General features: G+C 38.5%; 1 protein-coding gene across 1 annotated transcript; it reads right to left on the bottom strand.

Moving 5' to 3' along the window:
- Positions 1 to 1,472: 1,472 nt before the first annotated feature.
- On the bottom strand, positions 1,473 to 10,490 carry stip1 (stress-induced phosphoprotein 1). The gene is made up of 14 exons (XM_020643339.3): positions 10,353 to 10,490; positions 6,749 to 6,958; positions 6,522 to 6,663; positions 6,025 to 6,166; positions 5,330 to 5,495; positions 5,094 to 5,220; positions 4,570 to 4,672; positions 3,707 to 3,827; positions 3,465 to 3,561; positions 3,215 to 3,339; positions 3,085 to 3,121; positions 2,829 to 2,932; positions 2,514 to 2,686; positions 1,473 to 2,404 (listed from the first exon to the last, which is right to left on the bottom strand). Exons 1-14 carry the CDS (start codon positions 10,467 to 10,469, stop codon positions 2,332 to 2,334), a joined length of 1,737 nt encoding a protein of 578 aa, XP_020498995.2. The 5' UTR covers positions 10,470 to 10,490; the 3' UTR covers positions 1,473 to 2,331.
- Between the last annotated feature and the right edge of the window lie 1,146 nt (positions 10,491 to 11,636).

Raw genomic sequence — 11,636 nt, 5'->3', positions numbered from 1 at the left:
AAAATACCTTCTTTTAATAATGGTACGGAATATTTCACCCAAAGGTTGTTGTTTTTTTTTTTTTATAATATATGGATAAACAAATACACATTAATTCAACAATAAGAGAGAATTTAACATCACAACAATAACCTCCATGTCCCAGAAGACACAAAGTTGTGTATGTCTACCAAGTCCTGAGCACCTACCTTCCTGAGGTCTTGGGAGTCTAGTGATGGGGTCGTAGGAGGACAAAAAGCTATACATGAACTGAGAAATGTTGCGTGATTAAAGAAAAGCTTCTCTGCCTTAAGTTTATTTCTATAAAAAAGAAGAAGGTCATAAGCACCTCACATTAGTTTTAAAATAACAACTCACAGGAACACTGAATGCATTGTACAGAGATTTATGATAAAGGCATTAACTTAAGCTGTAGCTACACAGCCTACAGGTGTACTTTCCATCATATCCTGCAAGTATCTATTAACAATATGCTGAAGATGTCATTTTAGGCTTTAAATGTAACAACTTAAATGCATAAATATTGCATAGGCATTTATAATAACCTATCAATTACACTGATTGGTGTGCGAACTATATTATGTTCAAATCCCACCTACCAACAACTTTGTAATAAACCAGTGTCATAGTCTGCAAAGAAAACAGCAACCACTGGCCCTCCAAATACATTGATTCTGTATATTTCACCATTACATTTTTTAAGAAAAGTTCCTTTACAATGTGTGAGACTTCCCATTTGATGCCCCTAAGTTATTACAAAGGAATTCAATCAAAATTGTCCACACGGAAATTTCTGTTGTGACGTGTGACCAAAGTTACAGATGATTCCAAAACATCCGATGTGTAGATGTTAAGACAAGTCCCTCCTGATAATCAAAGCACGTGGATTTGATGACATTATGGTGACTTTGAGGTATCTGCAGCCACATGTTGCATACTGCTCAATAACATTAACAATAAAGTACATTTTCTGAACTCTTCAAATGGAAGATAAGTAGTTTTTATGCATTAGAAGGTTGGCCAAGTTGCACTTCATCCAGATTGGCCATTTGTCTGAAAAAATTATAGGACGCAGTGTCTTGTAAGTGGCATAGCATTGGGGCTCAGTGCCCCAAGACTAAATGTGTTTAAAATGCACCATGAAGTGAGATAGCCAACCAAATGATGCTAGTTTAGGAATATATATCTGACCTGTAACTGTCATATTCTAGCCAGGTAAGTAGTCACATTTAGCACAGCAAGTTTCGAGGCTGGGAAAACACAATTTCAGCCAGTAAAAAGTATCTGCCTGGACTTAAGAGTTACTGATAAGCAGCCATAAGGTAATCACATAAAAGATGGTGTGTTGGTTGCTCATAGAGATGTATAGTTTCGGCAAAGTTCTGATAATCTTTCTGTATTTCAACTTGCAAACAGCTTTGTCTCCAAGGTCAAACATGACTAACACAGAGTCAATAACGTGGCAGCCTAAGTGTTGTATGAACTTGTTTAATAATGGTTCAATGTTTTATCATGGCAAATCATCCCTAGATTCTTTAAGGACATTGGGATGTATCGTTCCACTATTTGTCTGGATTCCTTCTCCAGCAATCAAGGAAACACCGACCCTTTCTGATGTTAACTGTACACATTGATCTTTTAACTATTAGGCCAAAGACAGCAGTATCTCAAAAAAAAAAATGGGGCTTCAAATCATTTCAGATAAAACAGAAATATCTAGCACACCTACAAGATCCATGACCTGCATGTGAGGAGTCAGGTGAGGATAGATTCAGCTTTCCACCAGAAATCTTTGCCAGTAACAAAAAAAAAATAAGAAAAACAAAATGGACACCGAAACCTTAAAGCACCATGTTTAGTCAGGCCTTAAAGTGGACAACACCAGAGTTAAAAAGACCATTGTTGAAAGTTTGAGTTGTGATCTACATTACAATCTTGATTTTCTGAGAATAAATTCTTTTATTTCTCATTTCGTATCAGTAAACCACGAACCAACAAGAATATGTGAACTGCTTAAGGGTACACTTCCCCTTCAAACACTGCGCGTGCTAGTGCACTGAATTGTATTGAAGCATTTTACATGAATCCAGTTTTTAATTTAGGTGTCCTGGAAACTTGAACTTGTCCTCGAGACAAACAAGATGCTTTCTTTTTTAAATACAATGTAAAAGTTGTGAAACTGATTTAAAAAAAAAAAACAACATACACACAAAGTCTCAGTGAGACTGAGGACAGTATAATTTTGAATTTGAGAAAGAGGGTGTAATATTTTGGAGGGATTCGTTCCACTGTTGTCTTGGAGTTTTTCACACATCTGCATCTTGGTTCTCATCAACGAATGGCTATCAGTCCGATATCAATGAGTTTCTGAATCTTCTGAGCAATAACTGGATTCTTTAAGTGGCTGCGGATCAAAAATGAAAAACATTCATGAATTTTCTTTTCCATCAGTAAAAGTTTCATGGAGGCATGAACCGTCAACATTAAAACTACAGAAAAGCTTGCAAACTTACTCGCTGAGTGCCTGCGGGTCCTTCTGCATTTGCTCAAGGATCATGCGCATGGCGGGATCACTCATGATCTGCTGCACCTCAGGATCAGACATCGCCCGTTTTTTCACATCCTCAGGACTGTCATTCCTCGTGGCCTGACTCACCATACAACGCTGCATGCCCTCCGTGGCTTCCTGAACGAGGAGAAGGCAAAGTGATGAGGTTAATTAAATGGAGCGAACAATTAGCAGTCTTTTTGATACAGCTAGTATGTTTTACGACTTGACATTTCAAGTATTTTTCCCAAACGTTTCTGAGTAGTAACCTGTGAAATACCTTTGAGGAAGAGTCCAGCTCCAGGGCCTTCTGGTATGCCTCCATAGCTTTTGAATAATCTTTCATGGCCTCCAAGGCAGCTCCTTTTCGTGTATAGCCTTTAACTGTGGGCAGATGTGTTAAAGTTAGGTGTTAAATCAGAGTGATTTGTACCAAAACGCACATAAAGACTTTTAAGTCCAAAACACTTCTTTATAAAAGTCCCTCATGTGAAATTACAATCAAATGGGAATAAGTATGAATTTTTCAAACTCACTGAAAGCTGGTTCAAGTTTGATGCACTCCTCACAATCCTGAAAAAGTTTTTCATGAGGCCATTAAACAAAGTTGAGAGGCGCATTAACGAGCTCACTGTCACTGAAATGCTTAATTATGATGAAACGTACCTTCAGGGCAAGTGGAAACTCCAACAGCTTTGTGTAGCAAGCAGCTCTGTTACTGAACAGTTTTGCATCTAGGGGGTTTCTCTTGATGGCCTCGCTGTAATGTTTCATGGCTAATGGGTAGTCCCCTGTAGCACAGAAAAGGGCACTTAACATTTATAATAGATCTTTTAGAGGAGTTCAGATTTATACAAGCTCTTGTAGAAATCATAATGAATAATCAACCAACAAGAGCCTCAACGACCATACACACCTTTCTGGAAGGCGTCGTTGCCCTTGCTCTTTTCTTCCAGGGCTAACTCAGGGTTGATGTAGGCCTGTTTTTCCTGCTCCTTCAGTACCTTTTCTGCCTGTGGAGACAATTACAATTAACATTTCCTGTACACATTCAGGTCTGACAACTTCTTAAGTATTTCAAATCAAATGATCGGGATAAGTGAAAACATATGATCGTAGTTTGACTCTAAGAGCTCAGTTAAGCTTGCACTGCTTCACCTGTTGACACTTCTTCAGGACATCAGGAGTGCGATGTTCTGTCAAACTCTTGTTGAAAAACTGAACAGCTTCTTTGTATTTATCCTGCTTGAAGTACGAGTTGCCGATCCGAGCCAAAGCCCTTTAAAAAAAAAGAGAGAAAGGTGAAGATAAAAAAATGTTAATGCATCATAGTGGCATCTTTCAGCCTGTGAATGAGACACCTCTTTAACCAGGGTGAAGACAGTTTCGTAACTAGAACTGTCACCAACAAATAACAAGACAATTTTAAACACATTCTTATGTTAATCTTTATGTAAATACTGCATATTATCCTCCTCATGCACATCTTTGTTGTTAATAATGTAAAACTCTTCCTCGTGTACATAAACAATCTGTTACATATTTACTAACAATCTCATCTCAGCATTTTTGCAACACTCATCACTGCACTATTGTCTTATTTAGCCTTGCATATATCATTATTTGCTTATTTATGTTAATATTTAATGCTATACTTTTAAACACTGAGAGCACAGTTCACCGAAGCCAAATCGAACTTGTGTATGTAAGCATACATGACAGTCAAACAATCATGCATGTGCACCAGAATTGAGCGCTCCAGTTCAATAGAAAATGATTCTTTATTGCCTATGGTTCTTTATTCAAAAGCGAGACATTTGCCAAAGCAAAATTTTATTAAGAAAAGTGGAGCAACACTGCCACCAAATGGTTCTTGTATAACACTACTTCTGTTGTCAAATGCTGGCGTGTGGATTTAAATACTGCCATCCAGCTACACCCACAGACCGGTCCTGCCTTCAATCATAGGTTAAGTCAGGTACAGTCAAAAGTAAAGGAAAATGCTTTCTTGCAGAACTCACTTTGCAATTTGTCTGTAGTCTTCCCGGTTCTCTCTGCCAACATCGATAGCCTTCTCACACAGCTCTCTGCACTTATCATAATCACCTTTCTCGAAGAACACAGCTAAAGGGAAATCAAAAAGAAGTACACATTTAATATTTAAAGTATACAATTAAGATCTTATGTTGGTGATACATCCTGGTTGAACTGAGCTGAAGGGATCACATTCAAAATGTAAAAAAAAAAAAAAAGACTACTGGGTCACAATGTTTGGTCTATTCGCAGAATCTCTGTCAGCAGCCTCTAAGCCCACATCATCATTTGCATTTAAAATATGTTTGTTTTTCGTCAAAGTGCAGTTTCAGCTGTAGTGAGAAACACAGCAGCAATTACTTAAACCAATCATAAAATCTGACTGGTGTGGTGATTTCCTCTTATCAGAAAATCAGATCCATTCTACTTATTTTAAGTAATTTAAATCATCCGCACATTAAGGGTCATTCTGATCAGACGTGTGTGTTTTCCAACACTTGAGAATATATACCTGCTTGATTTGATATATACGTCATGTTGGTGGGGTCGTGTTTGACTGCTTCTTCGTAATGTTTCAGAGCTTTTCCAAAGTCCTTGTTCTTGTATGCCTCATTTCCAAGTTCCTTTTCCTTTAAGGCCTGTGACAAAATGGAAATAAGAGGATTAAAAAGTAAGAATAGAAATTCATTAGGAGGGACAATATGACTGAAAATTGATTTAGGTGAAGGGTGTAATGAAGGGATTTGCCTTTCTCTTGTTTTCAGGAAGGTCTTCCTCTTTGGGAGGAGGCGGCTGAGTGTCTTTGGGTTTTGGGGGAGGAGGGGCAGTGGGCTCCTCCTCTTCTTCCATCTCAGAGAGATTCAGTCCCAGCAGCACAGAGAGTGTGGTCATCACTCTGGGATCCTGCAGCGTTCTGCAAAACAGGAACAATTCATTTCCACTATAACAGTATTCACGGCAACTGAAAGATTTACAAGCTGACTTAAGATTTTTACAGAATGTATTCGATTCTTTTGTTTACTTTGTCCCCTTATCAGTTGTACACATTTATGATTTAGTAACAACACAGATGACGATACTCGTCAATATCTTACAAGTGTATTGAATAGGGGTGGGTCTTAATATATGACAGTGTGCAGCAGGAAGAGGAGTCATCCACAAAATGACTGTTTTTAAACTGATATGGGCACCACATTCACAATTTATGCTAATCATCTTAAGTTTTTTTTTTTTATATTACACAGACTTTGAACTGGCAGGGTAAAATAAAATCCCTCTGGTCAAACTGATTCAGATTATTTTGTTTACACACATTAGACGACATTAGAGTGCAGTGTGAGGGGGATTCTTTTTTTGTTCCAAATACCTTCCTCAGGACAAAGTTTTTCATCCTAATTTAGAGAAAGTTGGATAAGGCAACATATTTTTGAAAATCCACATACGTGCCAAGCTCCGATGGTTTGTTCCTTAGCTTCTCCAGCAGCTCTCTATAGCTTGGATCTGACAACAGCTCACGGGTCCGAGAATCATTCTCCAGCTTCTGATACAAGTTAGGCATGGCGAAGGGATTCATCATTGATTTCTCTGGTGAATAAAAAAATAAATGTTTATTAGTAGGATGAATGTGATCAAAAGAAGCTGTCAGGATGCGCAGCCATGTCTCACTGGTCTAGAAATAACTTCCCGACAGTTTTCACTCCTGAGTTACCCCCTATCACTTGTCCTTTGTCTAAATGAATCACAACTCTCAAATCCCAAGTGGGCTGCCTACTCTTTTGAAAACCTGCATTCACAATGTGATTTTACTTTAGTGATCCCCTCTGCAGCCATCTCTAAATCCTTTATGCATGTAGGAGGTAAAAGTGACTCACTCAGTTTTCACATTGTAGTGCCACTTTTACTTTAGAATAAGAGACATTATAAATCTCATAGTTCTTACCTGCAAGCCGGGCCTCAATGTTCTGTAAACCCTCCTTTAGCTGCTGATTATTTGGTTCTTGTCGGAGTCCCTCATGGTAAGTTGTTTTAGCGTCCTCCAATCGGCCAAGAAATTCCAATGCTGCAGCTTTGCGGGAGTAACCCTGGTTGAACAAGAAGTGTCCTTTTTAGTTAAATCCATCCACTGCTTCTTAACTGAATAATGGGTGTGAACAAATGACTTCTCACCTTGCCCCAGTCAGGCTTGATCTTGATGGTCTGACAGGCATCCTGGAGAGCATTCTCATAGTTGCCTTTCTTTGCGTAGGCAGCTGAGCGGTTACTGAAGAGGACATGGTTTGAAGGGTCAAGGGCCACAGCTTCGGTGTAGCAGCGTACAGCCTCATCGATGTTCCCTGCACTCAGGGCCTTGTTGCCCTGGTCTTTCAATGCTGAAACCTGTGATCCAGGAAGATCCAATCAAATTAAGCCGTAAGATACAAATTCACAACACTTCAACACTCCTGCTCTGTCTTCTCTTTTACTCCCACACAAAAGAAAACGATCCTCAATGTAGGTTTGGCTCTGGAGGAGACATCTTTAGCAGCTGCTGCTGGCAGAACTGAGGGATGAAAACAACAACCACTCAGCTGTTCATGTCAGACAGGTGCAGCTGTGAGGAACACTTCCAATGTTTCTTCATGTTAGATACACATTTAGAATAACTTGTATATCAAGGATACGACGCATAACAAAAAAACAAGATCAAATGAGTAGAAGCAATTGCAATGAGGTCAGCTAGCCTTACATTAGGAAGATTTTTAAGTGGTCAAAGATAACAACCCCTTTTTAAAGTTAAGGTCCCTAGATATAAACATTAAATTAACACTTTTCTTTTGACTATCTAGTGTGTACAGAATTACAACAGCTTTATTTTGACAAGTTATTACGCTGTGTATCGACTGCACTTGACAGATTCACATACACACTGACCAGATGTTATACAGTAAGTATCAAGTCTGTTATAAAAAGAAAAGCTCCAAATTCCCTCAAGCTTTGATTACCACACAATAAGACACATAAAGTTCATTAAAATTAAAAACAATAAAAGCATATGGTGTGTTGACTGGTACACACGTCACAAGAATTGTCCCCATCCGAACAATTTAAAATACTGGAACTAAAAGGCAGAACATGATAACATCAAAATGTTGTGTGACGCAAGGATTATCGTTTGTCAAATAACTTAAAAACAGTCATTACTATGGTACAATTTTGTACATTTCCTGTTTGTTAATCAAATGATTCAACCAGTTAATCACATGTAGCGTAAGCAGAGTTTTTGAGCATTCAAAAATTAGAGCCGGCCGTCACCGCCTTATTTCTTACCACCAGCCCACGTCAAAGTCCGGCGGGTGTTTTCATGGAGAACACAGAGTTCCAAGTACAGCACATTGTGAATTTGTGATTTCTAACTGCAGTTACGGCTATACACTGATACACTGATATGGAGGCGGCACTGTATCGTCATCAATCTTGTGCATCAGAAACCCAAACGATGCTTTTGGCTACACAGCTGTACAGGCATGCCCTGTACAAATATCGAGGAACAAATTAATAGTAGCTATCAATGAATTAGTCCTAAAATTATAAACAACTAAGCAGATCTCTGAATGTGCATCCAGCCTGTGGAGGGATTGTTCATTTGAGACAGCTGTGACCGTTAGAGAATCCAGGCTGCAGGAGTTTTCATAAACTTCACTGACACACCCAAGAGTCACACAGAACAAGACAAGGCTTCATGATTATATGTGCCGTTTTTGTTTTGTCTGCACTTCTGTCCACACACATAAGCCCCCCCATCTCTCGTTCTATCCCTTTTCCTCTTTCTCACTGTCTAATTTTAATACGTATATATAATATTCAGCGCCGCCATGTCTTTGTTTCAGTGTTGTCTTGTGTGATTTAAATGCTCCAACATGCCAATATATTGTAGAGGTACCATTGAAGACAAAAACGTTGATGATAAACGGACATAAACAACTTAAAACTCCTGTATGTCACTCATAACATTCATACTGAGGCATTTCGAGCGACAAGGAGTTCATAATTAGACAGTTAGGATCAACAAGTCGTGAATCAGCCTGACAGAAAACTGTTAAAATCAGTCTGATGTAAGGTGAGAATACAGCTGAGATGAAGAAGTAAAGTTATCTCTATGTCTTCAATGTTCATCAGAGTCCATGTGAAGGGGACATTAATTTGTATAATAAATAAGGTTTTAATTGTGTGATGTCCTTTCTCCTATTAACCTCCACAATTATTAGAATACTGCTTGTACAAGTGCTGAGCAGAGTGTCGATACACGGTACATCTGCACATGTACAAGGGAGGTAAGGAGCTTCATTTTGAGCCATGGAAAACCCTGTTCATTATTTGATCAATTATTTATTAGTTATCTGTTAAGTCATTTTAGCAGATGACTACTTGAATAACTATGAAGCTGGGGTGCGTGTGTGACCCATTATCCAAAATCGTGTACCCAAAGTTATAGATTTGTTGTCAAAAAAGGAACCTTGTCTTAAACCATGGATATATTTTGTCTGAAATCAGTGTAATACTTTTTAAGTGACCTGTAACTACTAAGTTAAAAAGTATGTAAGTAGAAAAGAATAAAATTGCTTTTATTGATCCCAAACTGGGAAATAGTGGAAAGGTATCCACAGTGGTACAGCAGGACAATGAAAAAAAAAAAAAAAACTTTAATTGTAAGTTCTCGTTTAATGATTAAGTAAAAAACCTTGTTATATCTCCTCTGCCCGACAGTGCCCTCTTTGGACCGGGACAACACTTACGGCAACGAAACCGGAAATAAGTTATTATTATTGGCCAGCTCGAGCATAACAATAATAATAATAATATAATAAGAAAACATGATTTATCTAAAAAATAAATAACGCCAAAAAAAACTTGACAAATGGCTTCAGGTTCGAGAGGATGCGGAAGTTGGTGCCAAAATGCGGCTGTAGCCATGACAGCAGCGACGGTGCGTCTAGAATGATCCTCCGGTCTGTCTGCAGGCTGCTTGAGGCCGAGCCAAAAATACTCCTGCGGCATGTGCCACACACTCACTGCCGCAGTTTAAACAGCGACTCTACCGAAAAAAATAATTTCAGGTAAAGCGTTTCAAAAAAAAAAAAAAAAAAAGGTTAAATGAGACTTTTTGAGCGTCACCTCGTGAATGGTAGCTTTTCACAGCGGGAGCTAAAGTGAGCCATTAAACGCCGATGTGCTAATGTTATCCTGCCGGTGATAAGCAAGGGGTGAGCAGACGGCTTTGTTATATCAAGACAGTGGTGTGGGCTACAATCACGTCAGACCTCAAATGTCCGATGACATTTCCAATGACAAAGCAGCTGTGATTGATTACAGTCATAATGCGTTAGCTTAACAGTTAGCTAACCTTCACTTCAGCTACGACTGTGAGTTGCACCATTATGTGAATACACTTAACCCGGCTTAGTTTACTCGTTCAAAGAAAACAGCTGAGCCACGTTGTAGACTTGTTGTCAAAAGTGCACGCGTGTAGCGACGCAATCAAGTCAAATAATTTTAAAATAAGTCATTCGCAAAACTGCTGCAACACATTCATACCGGATTGATGCTAAAGTAACACGCTAGCTAGCGGCTGGATGTAGCAAACACTTCAGTCCCAATTCAAATAGGAACCCACACTGACGGCTGGATACTTGTTGTAGAGATACGTTTGATTAAGTGCATACAATAATACGCAATGTATCTTTGATATGTAGGTAATACGGTATTTATTTAAAAGGAGTTGCCGGATACTCACTTTCTCCATGGTGCACGCATGAGGTTCCTTCCAGAAACTACTGCGGACTGGCGCCTCCCACTGAACAACACGCAGGTTGCCAGTGTAGGACGTCGAAACCCCCGAATACACTTTCATGTTTAAATTTTGTCGAAGGACAATATGTAGCCAGTGAACAGAAACTTCCAGAATATGACGGAAACGTAAGGAAGTGTTTCATAAGATGTGACATAATGTGACCTGTCAGGGTTTTGTTGTTCTGTTATTTTGAAAAAAACAACAAAACAGTCATTTTGTATGCCATGAATTCATTGTATAACATTATTTAATAAAGTAACTACTAGAAACATGTGGTGGATTTTACGTACTGTTTGTAAATGTATCCCTTTCGATTACAGGGAAATGTTGACCCTATATATTATGTTTTATTGAGCCACATTTACAGTACACCATGTGGGGACATGCACAGTTTAGTAAAGAAGATAATTATCAAGTTAAACTGGTGTCCTTAAATGTTTTTTACACCTAAAATGAAAGACTTGGTGGCAGAGTATATAGTGTTGCAGCTATTCACTGTTCCTAAATTAAGTGAAAGTCTATATTCTTATTTTGGGGATACTTTTTAATATTAGATTATGTTCGGGGGATTTTTATAATTATTGTTTACATTCATATGAGTTATTTCCATTTGTTTATTTTGCTACTTGGGGCATAAGGGTGGAGTCTGTACATGGGTGTGTCTATATAGCCAGGTAGCCAGGTGAGACTCAGGTAGGCACCTAATGGGTTAATGTTTTTTTTTTTTACCAGGAAGCCAGGACGCAATGGCAGGATGACAGGGCAAGCGAGACAGCAGCTTTTTTTGTTGTTTGTTGCCTGCTTGATGTCTCTGGATAAAATAAACCACCGTTAAACCTTCAATCATCACCTGGACAATGGACTTATTAAAATATCCTAAGTAAGATTCGCCCTCAAGGTGCCTCAGTGGCTTTATTATGAGTTTGTCTTAAGTTTATAATTTGTTTGGAATTTTTGTTATTTATAGGCTATATCGCCACTACACATAAGATGTCGATGTTTTTAGCTAGACTGCTTGAGCTACTGAATTCCAAATTTCTCTTTTAATGCACATTTTATTGTTTTGTAAATTGTACTTTGAGGGGACCAGAGAATACAATTTGCACCTGTCACCAGGCAAATAGCTGTCAATGTTGAGCGTTGCAGGGAGAAAAACTCATAATCTGCAACCATGGAAGAAATTACTTTGTTTTTCATTCACAATCGAGGATTAAGGTTGCATGATTT

Source organism: Labrus bergylta, chromosome 14 (assembly GCF_963930695.1).
Source record: "Labrus bergylta chromosome 14, fLabBer1.1, whole genome shotgun sequence".
In the NCBI taxonomy this organism is placed as follows: Eukaryota; Metazoa; Chordata; class Actinopteri; order Labriformes; family Labridae; genus Labrus; species Labrus bergylta.
The sequence above is the reverse complement of the archived record's forward strand: the minus strand, read 5'-3'. Positions and strand labels throughout refer to the sequence as shown.